This window comes from Salvelinus fontinalis, unplaced genomic scaffold, assembly GCF_029448725.1.
Source record: "Salvelinus fontinalis isolate EN_2023a unplaced genomic scaffold, ASM2944872v1 scaffold_0286, whole genome shotgun sequence".
Lineage (NCBI taxonomy): Eukaryota > Metazoa > Chordata > Actinopteri > Salmoniformes > Salmonidae > Salvelinus > Salvelinus fontinalis.
Window position 1 is genome coordinate 109697 of NW_026600495.1, and position 15481 is coordinate 125177.

At 45.4% G+C, this 15481-nt stretch overlaps 1 protein-coding gene across 1 annotated transcript; it reads left to right on the top strand.

Moving 5' to 3' along the window:
- The first annotated feature begins 404 nt into the window (after positions 1 to 404).
- Positions 405 to 12018, top strand: LOC129845392 (acidic leucine-rich nuclear phosphoprotein 32 family member B-like). Its single transcript, XM_055913305.1, has 7 exons — positions 405 to 616; positions 2019 to 2168; positions 3056 to 3178; positions 5834 to 6020; positions 7060 to 7157; positions 9480 to 9552; positions 9943 to 12018. The coding sequence occupies exons 1-7, from the start codon at positions 563 to 565 to the stop codon at positions 10011 to 10013; spliced, it is 756 nt and encodes a 251-aa protein (XP_055769280.1). The 5' UTR covers positions 405 to 562; the 3' UTR covers positions 10014 to 12018.
- Positions 12019 to 15481: the final 3463 nt, after the last annotated feature.

Here is a 15481-nt window from a genome sequence, read left to right on the forward strand (position 1 = left end):
TAATTTCAAATGCTTCGTTTGTAAATTATGTCTGAGTGTTGGAGTATGCCCCTGGCTATCCGCAATTTCAAAAAAATAAAAACAAGAAAATGGTGCCGTCTGGTTTGCTTAATATGGGGAATTTAAAATTAATTATACTTTTACTTTTGATACTTAAGTATATTTTAAACCAAATACTTTTACTCAATTAGTATTTTACTGGGTGACTTTCACTTTTACTTGAGTAATTTTTTATTCAACTTTTACCCAAATATGACAATTCGTTACTTTTTCCATCACTGAGTATTGGTTGTCCATCACAGACGTTGCTTGGTGCATCCGTAGTTCGTCAATAAGTCATGCATGTTGCCTGCAGTGTGGTAAGGCGGCCACACAGGGCACTGTTGAGTATTTAGTTTCGCCGCGGTTTCTACTCGGCGCAAACAGATCATTCGCATTTGACCCAGTTTCTGACTTCCACGAACGCAGCTCTCTCTTTTCGCTTCAGATCGGCAACGGTAGCTAGCAGGCTGTAGAAACCAAGAAAACGGTCCAACCAGATCCGAGAGATAAGAGGGGGGAAATGGACATGAAAAAGAGAATTCACCTAGAACTGAGAAATAGGACGCCGTCGGAGGTAAGTATATGATTTAGCTAACATGCGACACCAAAGTTTACTGTGTGTGGAAGTCATGTCGAGCACATGGGGTCCTCTCAGAAACCTGCTGCTGGAAATCGACTTTCTTTACCTCTACGTTTTCTCAAACTTAGTTCTGATGAGATAAATGTGTATATTGTAAACTAACTAGCTAATGCCATTGGATGCATTCGTTTTGGAGCGCTAATTTATCTATATACGTTAACTTAGCTGAATCACTTTACAAGTCAAACCGGACCCGTGAGGTAAACAGGAACATGGCTAACAAAATGGTTAGCTACTATCACACAAAATACGTTTTTTGTTTTTTATATTGTTAGCCATCTGCTGTATTTTGTTTTGTTTAATAGAGATGTATATTTTGTAACAATCAACCTTACTATCAAAGTAAAGGCCAGCACACTGAACATCACTGCGAACGCTAGCTAGCATTACGTTAGCCATTTTAGCTAGCATAGTGGTAGCCATTTTTTTTCCATAGGACTCAACGTGTTGGGCGCGTATCTAGCATGTCGGCTAGTTACCAAGAAAGCGAATCATTAGATTATTTTTTTTGCCGGTTATATCTATAGCTACGAATATTGCTTATTTTGAAACGATAGTAAATGTACACAGCCACGAACTGTTTGGGTACACTTTGACCAGTTAAAAACCGTCCGTTAGCTAGCTGGCTAGCAACGTAACTTTAGTGGCTATGTTAGTTAGCTAGCTACTTTAGGTGGCTAGGTAACATTGGGGGGATTCGATTATGCTGAGCTGTGGGGCACCGGACTATGGCCGTTGACGTGAACTGGCCAAAGCGGTGAGGGAGGAGCGCCTATCTGAAATCGAACAATAATCTGCGCCGCTCAGTCATGTTGGCAACATTGTGCGTCGTCCAGGAAGTACATCACTTTTCCATAAAATATTGTTTTCTATGTAGTTTTCATTGGGAAGGCGTTTTGGTTTACTTTTGATTTAAAAAATACAAATTTAAACAAACATTTTTGCACGTCAGCGCAGAATCCTTATCATGACTCCCATGCTTTGAACCGACTTTTGAGCGGGCCACTTGGCTCATGCCCGGAAGGCGGCCCTGTTCCAAAACGAAAGCAACCAAATTTCACCTGTGCAAAGCACGCCTGCCCGGGGGAAATTAATCGAGTCCCCTCACCAGCTATCTACGTCACGTGCACACAGTTTACAAACAGTTCTTCTTATAAACATGGCTACTTTTCAGATGCCAAATAAAACAGATTCGAAACACAAAATCCTCCGTTTCCACGTTTTGATAGAAATACATGTAAAAAAAAATATTCAAAATAACTACTGACACAAACGTTTATTTATCCCCCTCTCCCCTTTTCCTATCCGTGTTTATCTCCCTGTCCTTCTCTTCTAGGTTCAGGAGCTTGTCCTCGATAACTGTCGGTCGAACGAGGGGAAAATGGAGGGCATAACGGAGGAGTTTGAGAACCTGGAACTGTTGAGTCTCATCAACGTCGGCCTCATCAACGTCTCAAACATACCCAAACTGGGGAAATTAAAAAAGGTACGACGACTAAGGTTGTGGCCCGATTGCCACCATGTTTATTTTACAGTGCACTACACCCGAACAGGGCCCATACAGCCCCATATTCACATCGTTCATACCCAAAATGGGGAACGGTTTTAAACAAGAGGAAACCATCACTGTAAACCAGCATATAGGGGGATGTTTTAAACAAGGGAAACCATCACTGTAAACCAGCATGTTTTAAACAAGGGAAACCATCACTGTAAACCAGTATATAGGGGCATGTTTTAAACAAGGGAAACCATCACTGTAAACCAGCATGTTTTAAACAAGGGAAACATCACTGTAAACCAGCATGTAGGGGGATGTTTTAAACAAGAGAAACCATCACTGTAAACCAGCATATAGGGGGATGTTTTAAACAAGAGGAACCATCACTGTAAACCAGCATGTAGGGGGATGTTTTAAACAAGAGGAACCATCACTGTAAACCATCATATAGGGGGATGTTTTAAACAAGAGGAACCATCACTGTAAACCAGCATATAGGGGGATGTTTTAAACAAGGGAAACCATCACTGTAAACCAGCATATAGGGGGATGTTTTAAACAAGAGGAAACATCACTGTAAACCAGCATATAGGGGGATGTTTTAAACGTTGTTTAATCCAGCAAAACATTTCAGTAATTTTAAATGACTTCGTGAACTAGGCCCTTGGGAAGATGGGTAATAATAGGATAGTGTACATTGTCATAAATCGTAATAATTTGTTTTCCTTTTAAAAAACAGTTTAAATGCATAATTAACAGTCATAACAAAGTGTAGCATTTCACCGTGTCACATTGCACATACAAGAAGCTTCTGTTTCCCCCCTAGACTGAAATTAAATAATTTAATGTTTCCTCTTCTTCTTCTTCTGTAGTTGGAGCTGAGTGACAACAGGATATCTGGTGGTTTGGAGGTGCTGGCTGAGAGGCTGGTCAACCTCACACACCTCAACCTCTCTGGGAACAAGTTCAAGGACATCAGCACACTGGAACCACTGGTGGGTGTTGGACCTGTTACGGAATAAGACCCCTGGTGGGTGTTGGACCTGTTACTGAATAAGACCCCTGGTGGGTGTAGAACCTGTTACTGAATAAGACCCCTGGTGGGTGTTGGACCTGTTACTGAATAAGACCCCTGGTGGGTGTTGGACCTGTTACTGAATAAGACCCCTGGTGGGTGTTGGACCTGTTACTGAATAAGACCCCTGGTGGGTGTTGGACCTGTTACTGAATAAGACCCCTGGTGGGTGTTTGGACCTGTTACTGAATAAGACCCCTGGTGGGTGTAGGACCTGTTACTGAATAAGACCCCTGGTGGGTGTAGGACCTGTTACTAAGACCCCTGGTGGGTGTTGGACCTGTTACTGAATAAGACCCCTGGTGGGTGTTGGGCCTGTTACTGAATAAGACCCCTGGTGGGTGTAGGACCTGTTACTGAATAAGACCCCTGGTGGGTGTTGGACCTGTTACTGAATAAGACCCCTGGTGGGTGTAGGACCTGTTACTGAATAAGACCCCTGGTGGGTGTTGGACCTGTTACTGAATAAGACCCCTGGTGGGTGTAGGAACTGTTACGGAATAAGACCCCTGGTGGGTGTTGGACCTGTTACGGAATAAGACCCCTGGGGGGTGTTGGACCTGTTACTGAATAAGACCCCTGGTGGGTGTTGGACCTGTTACTGAATAAGACCCCTGGTGGGTGTTTGGACCTGTTACTGAATAAGACCCCTGGTGGGTGTAGGACCTGTTACTGAATAAGACCCCTGGTGGGTGTTTGGACCTGTTACTGAATAAGACCCCTGGTGGGTGTAGGACCTGTTACTGAATAAGACCCCTGGTGGGTGTTGGACCTGTTACTGAATAAGACCCCTGGTGGGTGTTTGGACCTGTTACTGAATAAGACCCCTGGTGGGTGTTGGACCTGTTACTGAATAAGACCCCTGGTGGGTGTTTGGACCTGTTACTGAATAAGACCCCTGGTGGGTGTTGGACCTGTTACTGAATAAGACCCCTGGTGGGTGTTTGGACCTGTTACTGAATAAGACCCCTGGTGGGTGTTGGACCTGTTACTGAATAAGACCCCTGGGGGGTGTTGGACCTGTTACTGAATAAGACCCCTGGGGGGTGTTGGACCTGTTACTGAATAAGACCCCTGGGGGGTGTTGGACCTGTTACTGAATAAGACCCCTGGTGGGTGTTGGACCTGTTACTGAATAAGACCCCTGGTGGGTGTTTGGACCTGTTACGGAATAAGACCCCTGGTGGGTGTTGGACCTGTTACTGAATAAGACCCCTGGGGGGTGTTGGACCTGTTACTGAATAAGACCCCTGGGGGGTGTTGGACCTGTTACGGAATAAGACCCCTGGTGGGTGTTGGACCTGTTACGGAATAAGACCCCTGGGGGGTGTTGGACCTGTTACTGAATAAGACCCCTGGGGGGTGTTGGACCTGTTACTGAATAAGACCCCTGGTGGGTGTTGGACCTGTTACGGAATAAGACCCCTGGTGGGTGTTGGACCTGTTACCGAATAAGACCCCTGGTGGGTGTTTGGACCTGTTACTGAATAAGACCCCTGGTGGGTGTTGGACCTGTTACTGAATAAGACCCCTGGTGGGTGTTGGACCTGTTACTGAATAAGTCTAGTGATGCACTGATATAAACATTTTTTTTTTTTAAAATGGCTGAAACCTATATCCTGTATTTTCTGTGCTCAAAAAAACGATACCGATGACCAATATTATTTATTTTGCAGCTTTTTAAGCATTCTATTACAGTTATAATAGTTTAAACACATGGCCACAGCGGTTTAAGACACTGCATGTCAGTGCAAGAGGCGTCACTACAGTCCCTGGGTCGAATCCGGGCTGTATCACATCCGGCCATGATTGGGAGTCCCATAGGGCGGCGCACAATTGACCCAGCGTTGGCCGGGGTAGGCCATCGTTGTAAATAAGAATTTGTTCTTCGCTGACTTGCATAGTTAAATAAAGGTCACTAGCCAGATGAAGCTAGCTGTTCAATTTCAACAGGTGAACAACAAGTGGCTGACTAGCTAAAAACTTAACTCACAAGGTTTCCTAAATCGTTGCTAAGAATAATGAAAATGACTGCAGTTTCTACTGGTCATTGTTTTCAGGCTGGTTGTGTTGGTACTAGCTAAAAGCTAAAGCTAGCTAGCTACCCCCGAAGTTGCGGTCGAAACAAATTATGCTTTATTACCAACGCGGTATTGTAAACACATCGTTCGTGGCCGGTGTTTGCTCGTTTTCGTACTTTTTTTTGTACTGCTTTGACAGTGCTACTGATAGTAGTGGTGGCACTTGACTCGTAAAATGGCCGATACCCACGTTAGTATTTTTAGCTAATATCGTCCGATTCCGATATGTTCACCGATTATATGGTGCATCTCTAAATAAGACTACTTGTGGTTGTTGGAACTGTTACTGAAATAAGACCATTCTAGCTGGGAATATGACTGGTTATAACCTCTTATAACTTGGAATAAGACTGTTATAGCTCTTGATAAGACTTATAACTGTGAATACAACATTTATAGCTTTAAATTGTACCCTTGCTTTAAACCCTGTTTATAGCTGTACATGAGACTGTTATAGCTGGGAATAACACTGTTATAACCTCTCCCTCGTTTAGAAAAAGCTTCCCATACTGAAGTCCCTGGACTTGTTTAACTGTGAGGTCACCAACCTGGGAGACTACAGAGAGAGCATCTTCAAGCTCCTCCCGCAGCTCACGTACCTGGATGGCTACGATATCGAAGACTGCGAAGCCTCCGACTCGGACGGCGAGGGAGACGGGGTCGAGGATGAAGATGACGAAGGTGAGACTTCCTGAGAGGGAACTTACGGTGGCGGCAGTTAACCCTCAACAGCAACTGTTCCCTGGGCCCTAAGGCAGCGCCCCCCCCCCCCCACTTCTCTCTGATTCAGAGGGGGTGGGGTTAAATACGGAAAATTTGTTTAGCAACTGACTAGGCATCCCTCTTCCCTAAATTCTTAAAGAAACACCAACTGCAAAGGTTGACAAATGAGCAAAACATCAAGGGACGTCCTATAATAGCTGGTTTCTGTCTGCGGAAATGGACACGGTCCCAGTGTCTCTATGAATCTGGCTAGGCAGATGAATGGATGGGGTTTACCATGTCTCTTTATGAAGATGTTGAGATTACACTGTATAGGGCAGGGATTATCTAGATTCAGCCCCAGGTTGTTTTAAATATATTTATTTATTTTTGAGCAGATGGTCAGGGGGGGGGGGGGTCAGAACATAATAATTTGTAGTCTGCAAATGAACTGCAAGAAGCCCCAAACGGATACAGCATTTGACTAAAACAATCATTTCAAACCTGCCTTACTTTAAGGATACGATCACATCTCTCTGTGTGTGGGAATATTTGGGAACAAATTTCCTCGATTTTAAAATCAGTTGGCGCTGATTTCGTGATGTTTAAAAAAAATAAAATAAAAATATGTTCAACAATAAATTCCCCAAAATAAAAACATGGGCCCATAGGCCGCCAGTTGGAGGGACCTTGATTTATCCAGATGTATCACGCTAATTGAAATGGCACTTGACTGAGCTGTTGTCGTCTCTGGAGGGGGAAGGGGGAGAGTCTATAGTCTCTGGTCTGTCCTGTAGGACAGAGGGGGAGAGTCTATAGTCTCTGGTCTGTCCTGTAGGACAGAGGGGGAGAGTCTATAGTCTCTGGTCTGTCCTGTAGGACAGAGGGGGAGGGGGAGAGTCTATAGTCTCTGGTCTGTCCTGTAGGACAGAGGGGGAGAGTCTATAGTCTCTGGTCTGTCCTGTAGGACAGAGGGGGAAGAGGGAGAGTCTAATGTTGTTTTTGTCCTGTGGAACAGAAGGGGAGGAGGGAGAGTCTGAAGAGGAGGAGGATGAAGAGGAGGATGACGAAGAGGTCGTTGCAGAGGAAGATGATGACAGTGGGGAGAGTGGAGAGGTAAGAACACGGATGTCATGTTGAATACACATATGTTACATGTTTAGCATATGTCTGTGCCAATAAAAAGATTGACCTGGTGCTTACTAACTGAATAATGAAACATTAATATAGTCTCGCAATACAGTGCATTTTGGAAAGTTTTCAGACCTCGACCGTTGCCACATTTTGTTACGTTACAGCCTTATTCTAAAATGGATTCAATAAAATACAAATTCCTCATCAATCTACAATCCCCATAATGACAAAGCGAAAATAGTTTTAGACTTTTTTTGCAAATGTATTAGAAACAAACTTTATTTATGTAAGTATTCAGACCCTTTGCTAGGAGACTCGAAATTGGGCTCCAGTGCAGTAATATTCCAACCAGGCGTGTCAAAGACACTAAATCGAATCTGTGTAGAAACAATAATGGACTTTGTCCTTGTGGTTTTTCTTCTTGGCTGTTTACGTTTTTGTTCACACGCTTTATTTGTTTTTCAATGTTAGTTTGAGTCTGCTGCTTCGACTGATGATGTTATCTACTACTAGTCAGATCCAAAATCCTGTCAGACACACGCGACGACTCGGGTGTCTCCGTTACCACGGTAACCTTCCGCTCTTAGTGGCAGCTGAACATTTTAGCTGTGTTTTGAATACCCATGCTAACGCACTGTGTACTACATAATGAGTAGTTTAATTTTAGGATACCGTAAACGAACCGTATCCTTTCAGTTGCGTGTACTAGCTATTCGCCTGTCTACCCGGAAGTTGACGCTGTTGCTATGCAACCTCTTGCTAGCTAGTTTGCGTAACAAATTACTAGTTGGACATTTTACGACTTCAGGTGTGTTTTTTTTAATTAATTCGGGAGTGCCAGGTTGAGGTTGAGTTTTGTAAATTCAGGTTGAGTTTTGTAAATTCACAGCGCTTCGCTCTCGCAACGCACACTGGACGCTCGGGCCTAGGACTAGTGTTGATTTGAGCGTTCTGGTCTTACAGCGGCAGTCAAGCACCCAAGCTAATGTTGGCTAGCTTGCTAGTTACTTCCGATTTAATCGGCATGACCGATTTTTAAATTTTCATAACAATCAGTAAGCGGCCTTTTTGGATGCCGATTTTATATTAAGATCCACGAGGAAATTGAGTTGCAGGCGGACCACCTGTTATGCGAGGGCAGCGTCAAAAGGACCTTGTGGCAGCAAGCAGCCACGGTAAGTTGCTAGCTAGCATTAAACTTATGTAGAAAAACAATCATTCTTCACATAATTACTAGTTAACTACACATGGTTGATGATATTACTAGGTTAACTAGCTTGTCCTGCGCTGCATATAATCAATGCGGTGTCTGTTAATTTATCATTGAATCACAGCCTACTTCAACTTTGCCAAACAAGTGATGATTTAACAAAAGCACATTTGCGGGGGGAAAAGCACGATCGTTGCACAAATGTACCTAACCATAAACATCAATGCCTTTTGTTAAAATCAATACACAGAAATATATTTTTTTCATCCTGCATACTTAGTTAAAAGAAATTCATGTTAGCAGGCAATGTTAACCAGGGAAATTGTCACTTGCGTTCAGTGCAAGCAGAGTCGGGGGTATATGCAGCAGTTTGGGCCGCCTGGCTCGTTGCGAACTGAAGTCCATTTCTTCCTAACAAAGACCGTAATTAATTTGCCAGGATTTTACATAATTACGACATAACATTGAAGGTTGTACAATGTAACCGCAATATTTAGACTTATGGATGCCATCCGTTAGATAAAATACGGAACGGTTCCATATTTCACTGAAAGAATAAATATGTTTTCTAAATGATCGTGTCCGGATTTGACCATATTAATGACCAAAGGCTCGTATTTCTGTGTTTATTATAATTTAAGTCTGATTTGATAGAGCAGTCTGACTGAGCGGTGGTAGGCAGCAGCAGGCTCGTAAGCATTCATTCAAACAGCACTTGACTGTGTTTGCCGGCAGCTCTTAGCAATGTTTGAGGCACAACGCTGTTTATGACTTCAAGCCTATCAACTCCCGAGATTAGGCTGGCAATACTAAAGTGCCTATAAGACAGGGTTGGATTTCCTCAGGTTTACGCCTGCAAAATCAGTTCTGTTATACTCACAGACAATATTTTGACAGTTTTGGAAACTTTAGAGTGTTTTCTATCCTAATCTGTCAATTATATGCATATTCTAGTATCTGGACCTGAGAAATAGGCCATTTCATTGGGAACGTTATTTTTCCAAACCATAAAAATTCTACCGTCAAGAAGTTAACCCTGAAACTACACTGGTGACGTGAGCACAACGAACAAACTGTTTTATCTCTCTCTCTAGGATGGGGAGGTGAACGGAGATGTTGACGACGACGATGACGAAGACGACGATGACGAAGAAGATGAAGAAGACGGTTAGTAGCGTTATACACAATCCCGAGTGTCATTTTGGTTTCCGAAACTTCCATTGAAATGTATTAATTTGTACACGAAGGCTGGCACCCCATCTGGTCATGGTAGTGCACTACATATGGACATTTACATTTAAGTCATTTAGCAGACGCTCTTATCCAGAGCGACTTACAAATTGGAAAGTTCATACATATTCGTCCTGGTCCCCCTGTGGGAATTTAACCCTGGTCCCCCCGTGGGAAATGAACCCACAACCGTGGCGTTGCAAGCGCCATGCTCTACCAACTGAGCCACACGGGACATGAGACATGGAATAAGGGGCCGTTTGGTACACAGCCATACACCTTGTTCGTTTGGGGACCCATATCTAAATGTTCTCTCTCTCTCTCCAGAAGAGGATGACTCTCCAGTGAAAGGAGAGAAGAGGAAGAGGGAGCCTGAAGATGAGGATGAAGAGGATTGAATGTGTCTCCCCCGACCCCCACACCCCTCAATATCTGACCCCCACACCCCTCTATCTGAGACTTCCTGATCCCTCAATATCTGAGACCGCTCCATATCTCAGATACCCCTCTTTGGCCTTTAGTTGCCCTCTTACTGCCGCTATCACCCCCCCAAACCCTCCAGCCAACCTAGTGGCACCCTATTCCCTATAGAGTGCACTACTTTTGACCCGAGCCCATAGCCTTGAAAAAGCCTATAGGGTCACAAGTAGTGCACTCTATAGGGAATAGGGAAGCTCTTTGGTATTCAACCCTACATGCACCCCTTTGCTTGAGTTGCCCTGTGTCGTAGTTATTGGGGAGGGGGGGGGGGGGGTCCCGAAACAACCGAGTCTTTCGTCACCGCACAGCATTCTGTGACATCGCCGGGCGGGAGGGTCTCTGTCTGACGTCGTCGTGATATTACCGGGCGGGAGGGTCTCTGTCTGACGTCGTCGTGACATCACTGGGCGGGAGGGTCTCTGTCTGACGTCGTCGTGACATCACTGGGCGGGAGGGTCTCTGTCTGACGTCGTCGTGACATCACTGGGCGGGAGGGTCTCTGTCTGATGTCGTCGTGACATCACTGGGCGGGAGGGTCTCTGTCTGATGTCGTCGTGACATCACTGGGCGGGAGGGTCTCTGTCTGACGTCGTCGTGATATTACCGCCGGCGTTCCAGATCAGAACGATGTCACCAGCTGGGGGGGGGGGGGGTCTGTGATGACGTCATCAACTACTTCAGAGATTCTGTCTGAAAACTTGTCTGCACAGACGAACAACAAACCACCCAACTTTCCTAACGGGGACAAGTCGGCGACCTCGGATGTGTCCCAAATTAATCGCTGTTTAGTGCACTGCTTTTGACAAGGGCCCTTTTTTTTGTTCTTAAAAATAAAGAAGCTCAGTTCTAAAGTAGTGCACTACTTAGGGAATGGGGTTGCCATAGAGGCCTGGTCTAAAGTAGTGCACTACTTAGGGAATGGGGTTGCCATAGGGGCCTGGTCTAAAGTAGTGCACTACTTAGGGAATGGGGTTGCCATAGGGGCCTGGTCTAAAGTAGTGCACTACTTAAGGAATGGGGTTGCCATAGGGGCCTGGTCTAAAGTAGTGCACTACTTAAGGAATGGGGTTGCTATAGGGGCCTGGTCTAAAGTAGTGCACTACTTAAGGAATGGGGTTGCCATAGGGGCCTGGTCTAAAGTAGTGCACTACTTAGGGAATGGGGTTGCTATAGGGGCCTGGTCTAAAGTAGTGCACTACTTAGGGAATGGGGTTGCCATAGGGTCCTGGTCTAAAGTAGTGCACTACTTAGGGAATGGGGTTGCTATAGGGGCCTGGTCTAAAGTAGTGCACTACTTAGGGAATGGGGTTGCCATAGGGGCCTGGTCTAAAGTAGTGCACTACTTAGGGAATGGGGTTGCCACGGGGGCCTGGTCTAAAGTAGTGCACTACTTAGGGAATGGGGTTGCCACGGGGGCCTGGTCTAAAGTAGTGCACTACTTAGGGAATGGGGTTGCCACGGGGGCCTGGTCTAAAGTAGTGCACTACTTAGGGAATGGGGTTGCCACGGGGGCCTGGTCTACATACTGAATGGGGTTTCTTGTGAGACATTAGCTAGAGTTTCGTTTCTGCCACCAGAGCTTTTTAAAATATTTTTTTCAGAGGACTTTTTGTTTTGTAATTTGTCAGTGCTGTCTGTCTCTCCTCCCTGTGTTTCGGGTTAGGATTGGACCGGAGGTAACATCCCTCTGGCTTACGTCTCAGATCACACCCTAATCTTTAGGGTGCACTACATAGGGAATGGGGTTGCCATAGGGTCCTGGTCTAAAGTAGTGCACTACTTAGGGAGTAGGGTGTAATTGGGGACGTTCTGTGTACACTGGCTGGTTGTGGCTGTTTTTTTTTTACTTTCTGTAAGCAAAAAAACACAAAAAAAGACAAAACATACAAAAATTGACTTTGTAAATAAAATCTTAACATTTTGCTTCTTGTATGTTATTTCTCTTTGGGTTTATTTTATTATCTAATGAGCGATGACTCCATTCTAACATGCCTGTATCGCCATGGACATGACAAGGGCCTCCATTCGACACGCATGGTCCCACTCTAGCCGAGACCGGGTTCACGTCAGCTCGATCGGAAATGTTTACGTATCAGCTAACCACACACATTAGATGACGTCACAAAATATACGCGCGCTTGTGATGGTGATTGGCTAGATGGCTGTCAACGACAAACTGCCACGTGGTGAATCGTGACTCGTTTCATCTTGTTACCATGTCGATGCTAGTATCCTTAAAATTCGCTAGCTAACCAACCTAAATATGTGAGAGAAGTGCTCATTGTGCCAATGTATTTGTCAATCTAAGCCAACTGTCTTGTTTTGCACCATAGTTGCACATGTCGGTTTTGTTGCTGAACTAACAGCCTGTCTCTGGTGCCGGCTGCACAGTCTGCCGTGGTACGCAACCATTGGTGGATGCCTGCCATGTCTGAACAGGGGAACTACAGGGTTCTGGGCTACAACAAACGTGGAGAAAACAGCTGGGGATCCCAGAGGAAAGGTTTAAGAACCACTACGTTTTAAACTCACTGTAGAACTGATTATAGTTCAACTCCGGGACTGGCCAGCCTCATCCCGCGGACCAGAGCTAGAGCAATACTGTTCCCTGACCAGAGCTAGAGGATTACTGTTCCCTGACCAGAGCTAGAGAAATACTGTTCCCACGGACCAGAGCTAGAGCAATACTGTTCCCATGGACCAGAGCTAGAGGAATACTGTTCCCACGGACCAGAGCTAGAGAAATACTGTTCCCTGACCAGAGCTAGAGGAATACTGTTCCCACGGACCAGAGCTAGAGGAATACTGTTCCCTGACCAGAGCTAGAGAATTACTGTTCCCTGACCAGAGCTAGAGAAATACTGTCCCCACGGACCAGAGCTAGAGGAATACTGTTCCCACGGACCAGAGCTAGAGGAATACTGTTCCCACGGACCAGAGCTAGAGAAATACTGTTCCCACGGAACAGAGCTAGAGGAATACTGTTCCCTGACCAGAGCTAGAGGATTACTGTTCCCTGACCAGAGCTAGAGGATTACTGTTCCCTGACCAGAGCTAGAGAAATACTGTTCCCTGACCAGAGCTAGAGAAATACTGTTCCCTGACCAAATCTAGAGAATTACTGTTCCCTGACCAGAGCTAGAGGAATACTGTTCCCTGACCAGAGCTAGAGGAATACTGTTCCCTGACCAGAGCTAGAGGAATACTGTTCCCTGACCAGAGCTAGAGAAATACTGTTCCCTGACCAGAGCTAGAGAAATACTGTTCCCTGACCAGAGCTAGAGCAATACTGTTCCCACGGACCAGATCTAGAGAATTACTGTTCCCTGACCAGAGCTAGAGGAATACTGTTCCCTGACCAGAGCTAGAGGAATACTGTTCCCTGACCAGAGCTAGAGGAATACTGTTCCCTGACCAGAGCTAGAGGAATACTGTTCCCACGGACCAGAGCTAGAGAAATACTGTTCCCACGGACCAGAGCTAGAGAAATACTGTTCCCACGGACCAGAGCTAGAGAAATACTGTTCCCACGGACCAGAGCTAGAGGAATACTGTTCCCACGGACCAGAGCTAGAGGAATACTGTTCCCTGACCAGAGCTAGAGGAATACTGTTCCCACGGACCAGAGCTAGAGAAATACTGTTCCCACGGACCAGAGCTAGAGCAATACTGTTCCCACGGACCAGAGCTAGAGCAATACTGTTCCCACGGACCAGAGCTAGAGCAATACTGTTCCCACGGACCAGAGCTAGAGCAATACTGTTCCCTGACCAGAGCTAGAGGAATACTGTTCCCTGACCAGAGCTAGAGCAATACTGTTCCCACGGACCAGATCTAGAGAATTACTGTTCCCTGACCAGAGCTAGAGCAGTACTGTTCCCACGGACCAGATCTAGAGAATTACTGTTCCCTGACCAGAGCTAGAGAAATACTGTTCCCACGGACCAGAGCTAGAGAAATACTGTTCCCTGACCAGAGCTAGAGAAATACTGTTCCCACGGACCAGAGCTAGAGGAATACTGTTCCCTGGCCAGAGCTAGAGGAATACTGTTCCCTGACCAGAGCTAGAGAAATACTGTTCCCTGACCAGAGCTAGAGAAATACTGTTCCCTGACCAGAGCTAGAGAAATACTGTTCCCTGACCAGAGCTAGAGAAATACTGTTCCCTGACCAGAGCTAGAGAAATACTGTTCCCTGACCAGAGCTAGATGAATACTGTTCCCTGACCAGAGCTAGAGGAATACTGTTCCCTGGCCAGAGCTAGAGGAATACTGTTCCCTGGCCAGAGCTAGAGGAATACTGTTCCCTGGCCAGAGCTAGAGGAATACTGTTCCCACGGACCAGAGCTAGAGGAATACTGTTCCCTGACCAGAGCTAGAGGAATACTGTTCCCACGGACCAGAGCTAGAGGAATACTGTTCCCACGGACCAGAGCTAGAGGAATACTGTTCCCACGGACCAGAGCTAGAGGAATACTGTTCCCACGGACCAGAGCTAGAGAAATACTGTTCCCACGGACCAGAGCTAGAGGAATACTGTTCCCACGGACCAGAGCTAGAGGAATACTGTTCCCTGACCAGAGCCAGAGAAATACTTTTCTATCTGACAAACCAAGGCTGTTTTGACTGTAGAATATTAAATAATCAGATGTCATGGGACAAGGTATCTGTCTCATCACCAACCCTTCTCTCTTATTGTCTACATCCATTTTATTTATTTAAATATAAACATGGTCAAATATAAAACACTTTCTACTGAGCTGTAGCATTAAGAATACACTTTTTTTTCCAAGTCAAAATATGACATGGGCTAATCTGCATCTCTTTGGATCAGTAACGTGTTTTTGTGAGTGCGTATGGTGTTTGTGTTGATGAGTTCTGTTGGCGTAACTTTTACACCTTTTGGAAACACAAGACACTCGACAGGATTGACGAAGTCCATCCAAATCCTCTTCGGTCCTTGGATCCGGTCTGCTCATGCTAAGGCTGTGTTGAGACAACGATTTATCAGTGAGCCAAGCCCTGCTCAGATCATCTCTAGCAATGTGTCGCTGAGTTGTCCTAGTCCTGCTGCAAATGTACATTGTCCCAGGCGTGTTGGCAGACACAATGTAAGTCTCTCGAATTCCCCTGAATACCTCTGTTGATCCTACAGCTAATGGATGCCGTAATCGTGAGCCTATAAACCGGTGTTGCACTGAGGCGGTGTGCCCCTTGTAGGAAGACCCACTGTGTGCAGCTCACCCTGTACCGTCGGCACAAACATAAATATCACGTCTATCTCTGATAAGCCTCCCCATAAAAGCAATTAAAAAAAAAATAATTAAGAATCCCAGAAAAGTGCATAACAAAATAGACCACATTAACACAGGTTTATGAAATGGATA